Below are 15,663 nucleotides of genomic sequence, written 5' to 3'. Positions count from 1 at the left end.
TTCACTATGCCCCTCACCCCTCCAGGCCATTATACATTGTAATGCTGTCTAGCCAGATTAGATTGGTCACCATGTGAATAGACAAGCGAAGCCAATGCAGGGAGAATAGATAGAATAAAGATAAATGATAAACTAAGGCTTCATTCACACAGACGTTGTGCATAAAAATACATCACGCAACGTCTTTTTCTCCTGTTAAAATACAACAGCGCCCGTCGGACCTTATAATAGTAAATGGGGTCTGTCGGCCCCGTTGTTGCCCGTTGTGCCCCATCCGGATAAGATTGGGTTCACATCACGTTTTCTCCCATACAGGAGCGCATACGGCAGGGGAGAGCTGAAACCTTGCGCTCCCGTATGCTTTCGTATATACTCCCAATGAGCCGACCGCAGTGAAACGTTCGGTCGGCTCATTTTTGCGCCATATACGCTTTTACAACCGGACCTAAAACCGTGGTTGACCACAGTTTTAGGTCCGGGGAAAAAGCGCATACAGCGCAAAAATGAGCCGACCGGACCGAACGTTTACATACGGGAGCGCATAGAAAGGCATACGGGAGCGCCAGGTTTCAGCTCCCCCCCTGACGTATGCGCTCCCGTATGGGAGAAAACGTAATGTGAACCCAGCCTAACGGACGTTAAAAGGCATTAAAGGTGTACTCCACTGAAAAACATCTTATCCCTATCTATAGGTCTCCGGTGCGGCACCCTAGTCATCCGTGCATGGAGCGATCTCCACTCTGTGCCGGATGACTGGCGACTACAGTCGACATGCCCCCTCCATTCATGTCTATGGGAGGAGGCGTGACGGCTACGTAGTAGCCGTCACGCCCCCTCCCATAGACATGAATGGAGGGGGGCGTGGCTGGCCCAGAGAGGATAAGATTTATTTTGGCGGAGTGACCCTTCAAAAAAAAAAAAAAAGGAAAAAAATAATAAGCGCCTAGCGGACGTTTTCCGGCGGGGTACAACGGCAGTGTGAAAGTGAGAAAAAAAAAAAAAAGAGAACATGATGAAGTAACTAGCAGACATATCCAGGTCCTGTAGATCCGCTCAGATAAACATCCGGTTAGAAATTCCTGCTGGTGTATAATGGAGGCACCTCGCCCTGTCGCACTAGGTCACAATAATGGAGCAGGTGCAGCGCTTATTCAGGGAAAGAAGAAAAAGAAAAGAACTCACAACCTGTATGAAGCAATAAAAGCCTCCAAAAGTTCACGCCTGTCACGTTTAGATATTTCTTCAGCGCATCCACACATCAATCTACTTAGTGATGATTAAAAGGTATTCTATAGGCGTATACAGCTCCATGTGCCTAATGCTGCAACTAAAAGGGAAGTTTTTTTTATAATTGATCAATTGGGCAATTGTTTTTTTATGAATGAATTATATAAGTGTGTGTGTGTATATATATATATATATATATATACATACACACATATACATACATATATTAGCACTGTTGTCTTGCAGCGCTGGGGTCCTGGGTTCAAGTCCCACCAAAGACACCATCTGCAAAGAGTTTGGATGTTCTCTCTGTGTTTGCGTGGGTTTTCCTCCCACACTTCAAAAACATACTGATAGGTTTAGATTGTGAGCCCCAATGGGGACAGGGACCATTTGGAGTGTGCAGCGCTGCAGAATGTGTGTGCGCGCTACATAAAATGAAGAATTAAAGGAGAAGTATCGTGTAAGAAAACTTTCCCCTATCCAAAGGAGAGGGGATAGGTTTTAGATTGCGGGAGGTGCCCAAGCGCTCGGACCCCCCGCAATCTAAAACCTATCCCCTATCCTTTGGGTAGGGGAAAGTTTTCTTACACGATACTTCTCCTTTAATTCTTCATTTTCTTCATCTCCTGTTTGGAGCCCCCATTCTCCTTCACAGCGGCGCGTCACGACCCCCACCCAAAACGGGGTCCGCCATGCCCTTCCATATAGCCGTATGGGAGAGCAGTTCGGCAATCTTCAGCTCTCCCATAGAGCTACGTAGAGGGGGGCGTGGCGGCCCCCGCTTTGGGTGAGGGGTGGTGACGCACCACTGTGAAGGAGAATGGGGGCTCCAAACAGGAGATCGCGGGGGATCCCAGCACTCAGACCCCCGCCATCTAAAACGTATCCCCTATCCTTTGGATAGGGGATAAGTTTTCTTACATGATTCTTCTTCACATTTTATATTATATATTATATCTATGCATATAACTGGAGATGAGCGAACTTACAGTAAATTCCATTCGTCACGAACTTCTCGGCTCGGCAGTTGATGACTTTTCCTGCATAAATTAGTTCAGCTTTCAGGTGCTCCCGTGGGATGGAAAAGGTGGATACAGTCCTAGGAGACTCTTTCCTAGGACTGTATCCACCTTTTCCAGCCCACCGGAGCACTGGAAAGCTGAACTAATTTACGCAGGATAAGTCATCAACTGTCGAGCCGAGAAGTTTGTGACGAATGGAATTTACTGTAAGTTCGCTCATCTCTACATATAACACACACACCATATATATGATATCAACAATTGGTAGTAAGTGGTTTAAAAAGCCATTTAGGGCGACTGTCTCGCATTTTAACCTCTGTCGTGCCACAATAGCTGGTGACTTGCTTATACGAACACAATGGTGGGCGGGGAGTGGGAGGTCGGGCACTACCCCCCTAAGCAAGAATGCGCCCACTTAGTCAGACTGTCACACTTCCATTCACTGACAGACAATGTATTTCTGGGCGCTGACAATCCTGAGTGGAATTCGTGGTGTTGCGGTGGATTTCCATCATGTAGCTACCATCCACACCCCACAATGGCGCCAATAAAGGCCAAGGGGAGGTTCCTTCCTCCGTCACCTTGTTAGATGCTGCGGTTGCACTGACAGCAGCATCTAATAAGTTACTGTCAGGAGTGAAGTGCGGCTCTTCTCCTGTCAACAGGGGCTCGGCAACACGTCACATCTGGCTCCTGCGCAGGTGTCATCCTCCCGACATACCCGATACGTTACACTGCAGTAAAACACTTGCAACCCCAACATACCAGGTACGTCATTTTACGGGTCGGTCAGACCAACTAATCGAGTTCAGTGGTCTCCAAACTGTGGCCATCCAGATGTTGCAAGAATTAGAACTCCCAGCATACCTAGACAGCATTAGACTACAGACATTTTCTTTGCAGTCTGTAACCTTGGGAACCCTTTGGTTTGGTAGGAGCTGTATACTTCAAATAGCAGATTTTTAATAAAGACTGTAGTGCAGGACACAGCGCCATCAATACTTGTAAGGCTGGTGTTGGTATTGCAGCTCAGTCACATTTAGATGAATAGGGCTGGACTCTAGTACAAGACATCACTACATAGACAAGAGATCTGCTGTGTTGGGTACTGTTGTATTTCACTTGACAACATGGCCCCTTTTTTCTTTGATCAAAGGCAAGGTGAGGATTGGACAACCTCTTTTTATTTGATATTGCCCCCTAGAGTTATCAAAACAGGGAGGTTTAAAGGGATACTCCAGCGTTCTAAAAATTTGGTCCAGAATGCTCGGAGTCTGATTGTGACTTCAAGTTCATGCCCCCTTGTGACGCCACACCCCTCCATTCATGTCTATGGGAGGGGGCGTGTCAGTAGACACGCCCCCTCCCATAGATATGAATAGAGGGGGGTTGGAGTGATGTCACTAGGGGCGTGGCCATGACAATCATGGCCCGGAAAAAATGTTCACGACCACTGCCGAAGGAACTCAACGTTTGTTTAGAACACCGGGTGCTGTGGGAGATCGCAGGGGGCCCATAGCATAAGATGGGGATAATATGACTAGCAGCAGAGTACCCCTTTAAAGGGGTACTACGGTGGAAAAAAAAAAAATTTTTCCCCCAAATCAACTGGTGCCAGAAAGTTAAACAGATATGTAAATGACTTCTATTAAAAAAGCTTTACCCTTCCAGTACTTTTTAGCAGCTGTATGCCTTAGAGGAAATTATTTTTCTTTTTGAATTTCTTTTTTGTCTTGTCCACAGTGCTCTCTGCTGACACCTGATGCCCGTATCAGGAACTGTCCAGAGCAGGAGAAAATCCTCATAGCAAACCTATGCTGCTCTGGACAGTTCCTGACACGGACAGAGGTGTCAGCAGAGAGCACTGTGGACAAGACAAAAAAGAAATTAAAAAAGAAAATAATTTTTAAGATTAGTGTTTTTCAACCTGTGTGCCTCCAGCTGTTGCAAAACTACAACTGATAGGAGATGAGTGACTGATCGCAGGGAAGGGGGGACCGACCATTAAGATCCCCCACAATCTTCTGTATGGGACCCTGAGTAAAAAGTTCACTTCCCTGGAATACCCACGAATTTATAGCAAACAATCCGCAGCCTATCCGGTATGTGCGACATGCTGCTTTATGTGTGTGTTTTGCCTTTAAAACATGACCACAGCGCTAAACAAACACACAGAGCGCTCCCCATGATGGGCCCGTCCTGCTAGGACTCACAGATTGTTCCTTACTGCTCATAAAACGAGAAATCCTACAGAACTTCCTCATGGAGCAAATGTCACATGGCCAAAAGGAGACAATAACCTCGGCAAACATGAAAATGCAGAGATACGTCATTCAAGATCAGTATTATCCAACCTGTGTGCCTCCAGCTGTTGCAAAACTACAACTCCCAGCATGCCCGGACAGCCGAAGGCTGTCCGGGCATGCTGGGAGTTGTAGTTTTACAACAGCTGGAGGCACATTGGTTGGGAAACACTGGTCTAGATATAGGTGGTCGAGCTCTTTAAAGTGCGGTGTTCCTTATTTAAAGAGATTCCTATGTGACTATTAAAGGGGTACTCCGGTGGAAAGCTTTTTTTTTATTTTTTAAATGAACTGGTGCCAGAAAGTTAAACAGATGTGCAAATTACTTCTATTGAAAAATCTTTACCCTTCCAGTACTTTTTAGCAGCTGTATGCTACAGAGGAAATTCTTTTCTTTTTGAATCTCTTTTTTGTCTTGTCCACAGAGCTCTCCGCTGATACCTCTGTCCGTGTCAGGAACTGTCCAGAGAAGCATAGGTTTGCTATGGGGATTTTCTCCTGCTCTGGAAAGTTCCTGATACGGGCATCAGGTGTCAGCAGAGAGCACTGTGGACAAGACAAAAAAAAAAGAAATTAAAAAAGAAAAAAAGAATTTCCTCTGTAGCACACAGCTGCTAAAAAGTACTGGAAGGGCAAAGATTTTTTAATAGAAGTCATTTACAAATCTGTTCAACTTTCTGGCACCAGTGGATAAAAAAAAAAAAAAAACAAAAAAAAAAAAACACTGGAGTACCCCTTTAAGCCCATGCTACATGTGTATGTAGTTTAACATGAAAACTGCAGAAATCCACAGGTGACATGAGTACCTGTTGATATTCTCTGATACATTGTTTCCCTACCACTATGCTTTGAGCTGTTTCAAAACTACAACTCCCAGCATGCCCCGACAGCCGTTGGCTGTCCGGGCATGCTGGGAGTTGTAGTTTTGAAACAGCTCGAAACACACTTGTTGGGAAACAATGCTCTACTAGATTACTAAGCACTAGATCCCTCTGTTGGGCAGCGACCAGATTCCATTTTACAACAAGATTCTTAAAAAAATAAAAAATAAACTGTACCTCTTTATCCTTCAATCCTAAAAGAAGAACCTCCTCCATAAGCGTTAGCCTCATGTCCTTACAATCCCCGGAAGTTTCCTCATCTTTGTCCTTGCTGGAGTCATCGGAGTCAGTTCTCTTTTCCTGCCCCTCTTCTCCACGTCGGCCGCGCCGAATTAAAGTGGTCATCCTATTAATAAAGAGGAGTGAGATTAAATCGAATACACAGAAACTTTATCACTGCGTAAGGTTCTAGGATGTTTTCAAACCTGGGACAATAATTTTAACTAATATTTAGGGCATATTCCCGCTTGGCGTATTTTGCTGCACATTTGAAGCTGCGGATTTTCCTAACCATTAAAACTGGTATTCCAAGAAAAAAATGTTTTCTTATATATCAACTGGCTCCAGAAAGTTAAACAGATTTGTAAATTACTTCTATTAAAAAAATCTTAATCCTTCCAATCATTATCAGCTGCTGAAGTCGAGTTGTTCTTTTCTGTCTGGCAACAGTGCTCTCTGCTGACCCCTCTGTCTGTCTCAGGAATTGCACAGTGTAGAAGAGGTTTGCTATGGGGATTCGCTTCTTCTCTGGACAGTTCCCGAGACAGTGTCAGCACTTAGACAGAAAAGAACAACTTAAAGGAGTAGTCCAGTGGTGAAAAACTTATCCCCTATCCTAAGGATAGGGGATAAGTTTGAGATCGCGGGGGGTCCGACCTCTGGGGCCCCCTGCGATCTCTCTGTACGGTGCCCCGGCTCTCCGCCGAGATAGCGGGTGTCGACCCCCGCACGAGGCGGCGGCCGACACGCCCCCTCAATACATCTCAATGGCAGAGCCGGAGATTGCCGAAGGCAGCGCTTCGGCTCTGCCATAGAGTTGTATTGAGGGGGCGTGTCGGCCGCCGCTTCGTGCGGAGGTCGACACGCCCCCTTCCCGCGGGCTGTCGGGGCTCCGTACAGGAGATCGCGGGGGGCCCCAGGGGTCGGACCCCCCGCGATCTGCAACTTATCCCCTATCCTTAAGATAGGGGATAAGATGTAAACCACTGAATCACCACTGGACTACTCCTTTAACTTCAGCAGCTGATAAGTACTGAAAGGATTTAGATTTTTTTTTTCAATAGAAGTAATTTACAAACCTGTTTAACTTTCTGGAGCCAATTGATTATATATTTCCAAAGAATAATAATTCCAAAGAATATATATATTTCCTGGATAACCCATTTAAAGTCATAGGGTAGTAAAATCAGCCATGTATTTTGCTACTCATTGACTTCAATGGGTAGGAAAATAGGCAGCAGCAAATACACAGCAAAATATGGCACGTGTGACCCTACCCTTACTGTATAAGCTGCATATTTTATGCTATATATATATTAAGGCTATGTTCACACTGCGGAATTTCTGAGCAGAATTTAAAAAAAATAATAATAATCAGTTTTGCTAAATTTGAGCGGAATTTCAGCAGAGTTTGTGTGCGCTTACAACACAGGATTCTGCTGACATTCAAAGCCCTACTGACTTCATTGGGATTCTGCCCAGAATTCAGGAAAATTTTATATTTTCGCAAAAATTCGCCATGTGAATGGGACAGTGGAATCGCCTTCAACACAATGGGGGAGATTCATCAAATCTTGTGTAGAGAAAAAGTAGTGCAGAAAAAGTTGTCCAAAGCAACCAGATTGCTTCTTTAATTTAATAAAAAAAAAAAAAAAAGCCTCTGAGAAACACAAAAAGCGATCTGATCATCTGATTGGTTGCTATGGGCAATTGGACGCCTTCTCCTCTGCACTGGTTTTGATAAATCTCCCCCAATGTGCAGTAAATTTTGCAGAATTTCCTAGCAGAATTTTTCCAGCAGATTCCGCTAGGAAATTCTGCCGTGTGAATACAGCCTTAGAGTGCGTTCCCACCTGGCGTATACGCAGCGTATTTGACGCTGCACAAAATTTGCGGCAGCAGCGGGAAATATGCTGCGTATTCCTTGCTCACTATACACACAGGGCTTTCCGGCGGCAGCCCTATGTGTGCAGTGAGTGTTGGAGGCGGGGCCATGTGCCGGCGTGTCTGTGATGCGCAACTCCGCCTCCAAAACTCACTGCACACACAGGGCTGCCGCCGGAAAGCTCTGTGTGTATAGTTAGCGAGGAATAGGCAGCGTATTTCCCGCTGCTGTCACAAATTTTGCGCAGCATGAAATACGCTGCGTATACGCCAGGTGGGAACGCACCCTAAAAGGGAGAGTTGGTTGAGTGTTTTTGATTTTTTTGGGGTTGCAAATTCTGGTGCACAAAGCGTGTCACAATTTGGGTGCAAAACCAACAGTCGAGTTCACATTAGTAAAATGACCCCCACTGTGCTGAATGGGGATTCCACTGTCCTATTCACTCCGCAGAATTTCCGCTGCCGGAATTACGCATTCTGCACTTGTCTTTGCAAAATTCCGCGTAAAGCCCCTTGAAGTAAATTCTGGACAGAATCTGTGTGTTAAAGGAGTACTCTGCCCCTAGACATCTTATATCTTATCCAAAGAATAGGAGATAAGATGTCTGATCGCAGGGGTCCCGCTGCTGGGTACCCCCGCGATCTCCCTGCTGCACCCGGCGTTCATTTAGAGCATCGGGTGCAGCGCCGAAGGCTCGTGACGTCACGGTCACGCCCCCTCAATGCAACTCTATGGGAGGGGTGTGACGCTCCGCATCGGCAGTTCGCTCCGTGCACCGGATGTCTGGGGTGCCGCAGACGAGATCACAGGGGACCGTCGCATTTGGACATCTTATCCCTTAAACTTTGGATAGGGGATAAGATGTCTAGGGGCGGAGTACCCCTTTAAGAACACAGAAATTCCGCACAAATTCGGTGCGTAATCCGCAAAACTGCAAAAAATAAATAAAATCCGCAGCCAGCTTAGCAGAACAGAATTTGAGCGGAATCACGGAAATGTCACTGTGTGAAGTGAACGTCGTGCTAGGACTCACGGCTCGTTCCTTAGTTCTCAGAAAACCATAAATCCTACAGAACTTCCTCATGGAGCAAATGTCGCGCGGCTAAGAGGAGACGATAACCTCGGCAAACATGAAAATGTAGAGACGTCATTCGAGATCAGTGTTTTTCAACCTGCGTGCCTCCAGCTGTTGCAAAACTACAACTGATAGGGGATGAGTGACTGATCGCAGGGAAGGGGGGGGGGGGGGAACCGACCATTAAGATCCCCCACAATCTCCTATACGGGACCCTGTCTAAAAAGTTCACTTCCCTGGAATACCCACAAATTTATAGCAAACAATCCGCAGCCTATCCGGTATGTGTGACATGCTGCTTTATGTGTGTGTTTTGCCTTTAAAACATGACCACAGCGCTAAACAAACACACAGAGCGCTCCCCATGATGGGCCCGTCCTGCTAGGACTCACAGATTGTCCCTTACTGCTCATAAAACTAGAAATCCTACAGAACTTCCTCATGGAGCAAATGTCACATGGCCAAAAGGAGACAATAACCTCGGCAAACAAGAAAATGCAGAGATACGTCATTCAAGATCAGTATTTTCCAACCTGTTTGCCTCCAGCTGTTGCAAAACTACAACTCCCAGCATGCCCGGACAGCCGAAGGCTGTCCGGGCATGCTGGGAGTTGTAGTTTTACAACAGCTGGAGGCACATTGGTTGGGAAACACTGGTCTAGATATAGGTGGACGTCATTCGTTTTACAACAGCTGGAGGCACATTGGTTGGGAAACACTGGTATATATATATCGGTGGACGTCATTCTAGATATAGTGTGGTGTTCCTTATTTAAAGAGATTCATATGTGACTATTAAAGGGGTACTCTGGTGGAAAACTTTTTTTTTTTTTTTTTTAAATGAACTGGTGCCAGAAAGTTAAACAGATGTGTAAATTACTTCTATAAAAAAAAATCTTAATCCTTCCAGTACTTTTTAGCAGCTGTATGCTACAGAGGAAATTCTTTTCTTTTTTAATCTCTTTTTTTGTCTTGTCCACAGGGCTCTCTGCTGACACCTCTGTCCGTGTCAGGAACTGTCCAGAGCAGCATAGGTTTGCTATGGGGATTTTCTCCTGCTCTGGACAGTTCCTGATACGGGCATCAGGTGTCAGCAGAGAGCACTGTGGACAAGACAAAAAAAGAAATTAAAAAACAAAAAAAGAATTTCCTCTGTAGCATACAGCTGCTAAAAAATACTGGAAGGGTAAAAAAATTTTTAATAGAAGTAATTAACAAATCTGTTTAACTTTCTGGCACCAGTTCATTTAAAAAAATAAATAAAAATGTTTTTCACTGGAGAACCCCTTTAACCTGTTAAGGACCCAGGACGTACAGGTACGTCCCGAGTCCGCTCGCGTTCTATAATGCACGGCCACAGCGTCATAGCAGGCCGGGGCCCGGGCCCGTGGCACTGGTGGCGGTGCCGCGCATTATTAACCCTTTAGAGATGGCGTTCAAAGTTGATCACCGCGTCTTAAGTGAAACTAAATCATTGTCGGTTAGTTCAGGGGGCTGTTCGGGATGTCCACAGCGAAATCGCGGCGTCCCGAACAGCTGTGAGACAGCAGGAGGGCCCCTACCTGCCTCCTGGTGTCCGATCACCGAATGACTGCTCAGTGCCTGAGATACAGGCATGAGCAGTCAAGCGGCAGAATCATCGATCACTGGTTTCCTATGAGAAACCATTGATCAATGTAAAAGACCAGTGTGTGCAGTGTTATAGGTCCCTATGGGAGCTATAACACTGCAAAAAAAAAAAAAAGTGAAAAAAAAAAGTGAATGAATATCATTTAACCCCTTCCCTATTAAAAGTTTGGATCAGTGTAAATAAAAATAAACATGAGGTATCGCCGCGTGCAGAAATGTCCGAATTATAAAAATATATCATTAATTAAACCGCACGCTCAATGGCGTACTTGCAAAAAAATTCCAAAGTTCAAAATAGTGTATTTTTGGTCACTTTTTATATCGTGAATAAATGAATAAAAAGCGATCATTACAAAAATGGTACCGATAAAAACTTCAGATCACGGCGCAAAAAATGAGCCCTCATACCGCCCCATACACGGAAAAATAAAAAAGTTATAGGGGGTCAGAAAATGACAATTTTAAACGTATTAATTTTCCTGCATGTAGTTATGATTTTTTCCAGAAGTACGACAAAATCAAACCTATATAAGTAGGGTATCATTTTAACCGAATGGACCTACAGAATAAAGATAAGTTGTCATTTTTACCGAAAAGTGTACTACGTAGAAGCGGAAGCCCCCAAAAGTTACAAAATGGCATTTTTTTTTTCAATTTTGTCGCACAATGATTTTTGACGGAGAGCGAGGATACCCGGCCGGCAGCAGAGACGATCCGGAGCGACGGGGACACGGCGACAGCGATGGAGCGACATCCAGGGCAGCGGTGACTGGTGCGGAGCGGCGAGGACACGTGAGTATTACCTCCTATGCAGTGGTCTTCAATCTGCGGACCTCCAGATGTTGCAAAACTACAACTCCCAGCATGCCCGGACAGCCAACGGCTGTCCGGGCATGCTGGGAGTTGTAGTTTTGCAACATCTGGAGGTCCGCAGGTTGAAGACCACTATTGGGTTCAAAATCTTTATTTTTTTAGATTTTGCACCTATAAATTGGGTGCGTCTTATACGCCAGTGCGTCCTATAGGGGCGAAAAATACGGTAAATAGCAAAGTTCGTCACGAACTTCTCGGCTTGGCAGTTGATGACTTATCCTGCATAAATTAGTTCAGCTTTCCGGTGCTCCGGTGGGCTGGAAAAGGTGGATACATTCCTAGGAAAGAGTCTCCTAGGACTGTATCCACCTTTTCCAGCCCACGGGAGCACCTGAAAGCTGAACTAATTTATGCGGGAAAAGTCATCAACTGCCGAGCTGAGAAGTTCGTGACGAATTGAATTTACTGTAAGTTTGCTCATCTCTAATAATTACATAAGGAACAATATATTACAAGTTTAGTTTGGTGACAGGTACTCTTTAATGTCAGCCTTCCGATTGCCACTTCAGTTGGCATACGTGCCCACTAGCTCATCTATATACAAGACACTCTTCTAGGCATTTATAGATCGTAGAGATACTTCTGTATTATGGAAGCAACTGTGGGGGCAAGATGATGTGATGGGGGTACTGTGGTTACCGGACAAGATATGGGGCACTGGGTTGCTGTGCCCGACAATGTTACGGGGCACTATAGATCACTACATGCTAAACAGTCTGAAATGGTCGCAAGTTTGTTCACAACTCCCCCGTCCCCTAAAAAAAAAAAAGTTGTCACCCAGCTTTTCAATGAACCAGATAAAACTAAGAAATGGCTGAACAGAACTTTACAACTCAAGGACTTTTTGTTCATTATAAGGAGATTGCAAAGGAAAACCCTGATGGCCTTAAAGTATAATGATGATAGTCCTATTATTAGTCCCACTAGAACAGCATTTAGAGCAGCGGTGGAGCCACACGGCCATCGATGTGACAGTAGAGGGTGATGGGCACACCAGGCTGATGGGCACTATCTATCTTGTAAACGTTTATTTCATCCGCCAAGCCTTACTAGTGGCACCCTCCATGATTCTGGGAGACGGACTGTTGGCAACAGACTACTGGACCCTTTGTCATTTTGGAAGTCCAATTACAGGCACTTCACTGATCCCGGCAGCCCGACTACTGGCCTCGTCTGTGATCCAAGCAGTGCAACCACTGTAACCATCTGCAAAACTGGCAGCCCAACAACTATCTCCTTCATTGATCTCGGGCACCGGACTACCTGACAACCACTGCAATCCTGAAGGCTGGACTACTGGCCCCTCCACAATACTAAGAGCTGGACTACTGGGCCCCTCCACAATACTAAGAGCTGGACTACTGGCCCCTCCACAATACTAAGAGCTGGACTACTGGTCCCTCCACAATACTAAGAGCTGGACTACTGGCCCCCTCAGCAATACTAAGAGCTGGACTACTGGCCCCTCCGCAATACTAAGAGCTGGACTACTGGCCCCTCCGCAATACTAAGAGCTGGACTACTGGCCCCTCCACAATACTAAGAGCTGGACTACTGGCCCCTCCGCAATACTAAGAGCTGGACTACTGGCCCCCTCCACAATACTAAGAGCTGGACTACTGGGCCCCTCCACAATACTAAGAGCTGGACTACGGGCCCCTCCACAATACTAAGAGCTGGACTACTGGCCCCTCCACAATACTAAGAGCTGGACTACTGGCCCCTCCGCAATACTAAGAGCTGGACTACTGGGCCCCTCCGCAATACTGGTTGCTGGACTACTGTCCCCCTCCGCAATACTAAGAGCTGGACTACTGGCCCCTCCGCAATACTAAGAGCTGGACTACTGGCCCCTCCGCAATACTAAGAGCTGGACTACTGGCCCCTCCGCAATACTAAGAGCTGGACTACTGGCCCCTCCGCAATACTAAGAGCTGGACTACTGGCCCACTCCGCAATACTAAGAGCTGGACTACTGGCCCACTCCGCAATACTAAGAGCTGGACTACTGGCCCCCTCCGCAATACTAAGAGCTGGACTACTGGCCCCTCCGCAATACTAAGAGCTGGACTACTGGGCCCCTCCACAATACTAAGAGCTGGACTACTGGCCCCCTCCGCAATACTAAGAGCTGGACTACTGGCCCCCTCCGCAATACTAAGAGCTGGACTACTGGCCCCTCCACAATACTAAGAGCTGGACTACTGGCCCCCTCCGCAATACTAAGAGCTAGACTACTGGCCCCCTCCGCAATACTAAGAGCTGGACTACTGGCCCCCTCCGCAATACTAAGAGCTGGACTACTGGCCCCTCCACAATACTGGGTGCTGGACTACTGGCCCCTCCACAATACTAAGAGCTGGACTACTGGCCCCTCCACAATACTAAGAGCTGGACTACTGGCCCCCTCCGCAATACTAAGAGCTGGACTACTGGCCCCCTCCGCAATACTAAGAGCTGGACTACTGGCCCCTCCACAATACTAAGAGCTGGACTACTGGCCCCCTCCACAATACTAAGAGCTGGACTACTGGCCCCCTCCGCAATACTAAGAGCTGGACTACTGGTCCCTCCACAATACTGGGAGCTGGACTACTGGCCCCCTCAGCAATACTAAGAGCTGGACTACTGGCCCCCTCCACAATACTAAGAGCTGGACTACTGGCCCCCTCCGCAATACTAAGAGCTGGACTACTGGCCCCCTCCGCAATACTAAGAGCTGGACTACTGGTCCCTCCACAATACTGGGAGCTGGACTACTGGCCCCCTCAGCAATACTAAGAGCTGGACTACTGGCCCCCTCAGCAATACTGGGAGCTGGACTACTGGCCCCCTCCACAATACTAAGAGCTGGACTACTGGCCCCTCCACAATACTGGGTGCTGGACTACTGGCACCCTCCGCAATACTAAGAGCTGGACTACTGGCCCCCACCGCAATACTGGGAGCTGGACTACTGCCCCCCACCGCAATACTGGGAGCTGGACTACTGGCCCCCTCCTTTGTGAAGTTGAAAGCCGGACTACTTACACTTTCACTAATCCAGGCAGCTCAGCCACCATAACCATCTGGAATATTGGCCGCCCAACAACTGGCACCTTCACCCATCTTGGGCACCAGACTACTGGCCTCCTCCACAATCCTTGATTTGGGGACCCATTTGAAGAGGCTCTGGATCATACCAAAAGGCCTTGGATAACACTGATGTCTGTCTGACTCATCTATAGGGTAATCCAATGTGAACCCGGGTCAGGTGACCATATCCTGATGTGTAGGTGATCATTATGGATGCAGTTTGTTGTGATGATCTTAATCCCATCAATGTGTTGCTTGGAATGTTCCGATATCGTGACAGATGATCGTGATAACTTTATGTGCCCATGTCCGGCTATATATCCTGTAATAATGTGGGAGCCCGTACAACACCATACACGGGCTGGTATACGCGGGCTGACCCCCACATACACGGTACACGCGGGCTGACCCCCACATACACGGTACACGCGGGCTGACCCCCACATACACGGTACACGCGGGCTGACCCCCACATACACGGTACACGCGGGCTGACCCCCACATACACGGTACACGCGGGCTGACCCCCACATTTACGGTACACGCGGGCTGACCCCCACATTTACGGTACACGCGGGCTGTCCCCACATATACGGTATACACGGGCTGTCCCCACATACACGGTATACACGGGCTGTCCCCACATACACGGTATACACGGGCTGACCCCCACATACACGGTACACGCGGGCTGACCCCACATACACGGTACACGCGGGCTGACCCCACATATACCGTATACACGGGCTGACCCCACATACACAGTATACACGGGCTGACCCCACATACACAGTATACACGGGCTGACCCCACATACACAGTATACACGGGCTGTCCCCACATACACAGTACACACGGGCACACACCGGCATATACCGTATACACTCCTATAATGTTACAGCAGCTCATACATCATACGGATATAACGCTCAGCCCTCCCCGGGTCTCACCTGCTCCACTCTCAGTTCAGCTCCTTAAAAACTTCACTTCCTGGTATGGGACACATCAGCTCAGGGCAGACAGCGAACCTTCACGTCGCTCGGTGTCGCCACTAACAGACAGCGGAATCCACCAATCAGATCACCGCTGACGGCCGCCATAGTCCCGCCTCCCCCGCCCTGCAGTGTACAAGATCCTGCTAATACAAGCGGATGCCGTGACGTCTTCGCCTGACCAATCAGAAAGCGAGGAAAATAGCGGAGGCGGGACATGCCGGGAGCTAAGACAACAACTAGGTCATGTGATCTTCTTGAGGCGGCCATCTTTGTTTGGGGAACTCTTGCAAATTGCTGTAGGAAGTGGGTTTTCCTGTAGCAAATAATGATATATAGAAGGATATTGATCATAGTAACCGATCAGATCTCTTCATTCCGCTTCTAGAAGCCTTTTCTTTACTAGTATGCTCACACTACGTAATTCCCACGGAATTCCGCTATTGGAATTACGCGCTGAGAACATAAACATCAGTGTG

At 47.2% G+C, this 15,663-nt stretch overlaps 1 protein-coding gene and 1 long non-coding RNA gene across 2 annotated transcripts in view; one reads left to right on the top strand and one right to left on the bottom strand.

Annotated features, from left to right (window-relative positions):
• The window catches only part of LOC130295626 (uncharacterized), a 44,846-nt gene extending 43,642 nt beyond the window's left edge, over positions 1–1,204 (top strand). Inside the window, exon 3 of the long non-coding RNA XR_008848938.1 lies at positions 1,121–1,204. This is a non-coding gene — a long non-coding RNA (uncharacterized LOC130295626). The remainder of the gene's footprint in view (positions 1–1,120) is intronic.
• The window catches only part of GOLPH3L (golgi phosphoprotein 3 like), a 55,250-nt gene extending 39,959 nt beyond the window's left edge, over positions 1–15,291 (bottom strand). The window contains exons 1-2 of the mRNA XM_056546540.1: positions 15,143–15,291; positions 5,614–5,782 (exon numbers count right to left, since the gene is read on the bottom strand). Coding sequence (XP_056402515.1) covers positions 5,614–5,781 — 168 coding nt within the window. The 5' untranslated portion in view covers position 5,782; positions 15,143–15,291. The remainder of the gene's footprint in view (positions 1–5,613; positions 5,783–15,142) is intronic.
• Positions 15,292–15,663: the final 372 nt, after the last annotated feature.

This window comes from Hyla sarda, chromosome 11, assembly GCF_029499605.1.
Source record: "Hyla sarda isolate aHylSar1 chromosome 11, aHylSar1.hap1, whole genome shotgun sequence".
NCBI classification, from domain to species: Eukaryota; Metazoa; Chordata; class Amphibia; order Anura; family Hylidae; genus Hyla; species Hyla sarda.
Note: the sequence above shows the minus strand (reverse complement) of the source record. Positions and strands in the feature narration are given on the sequence as shown.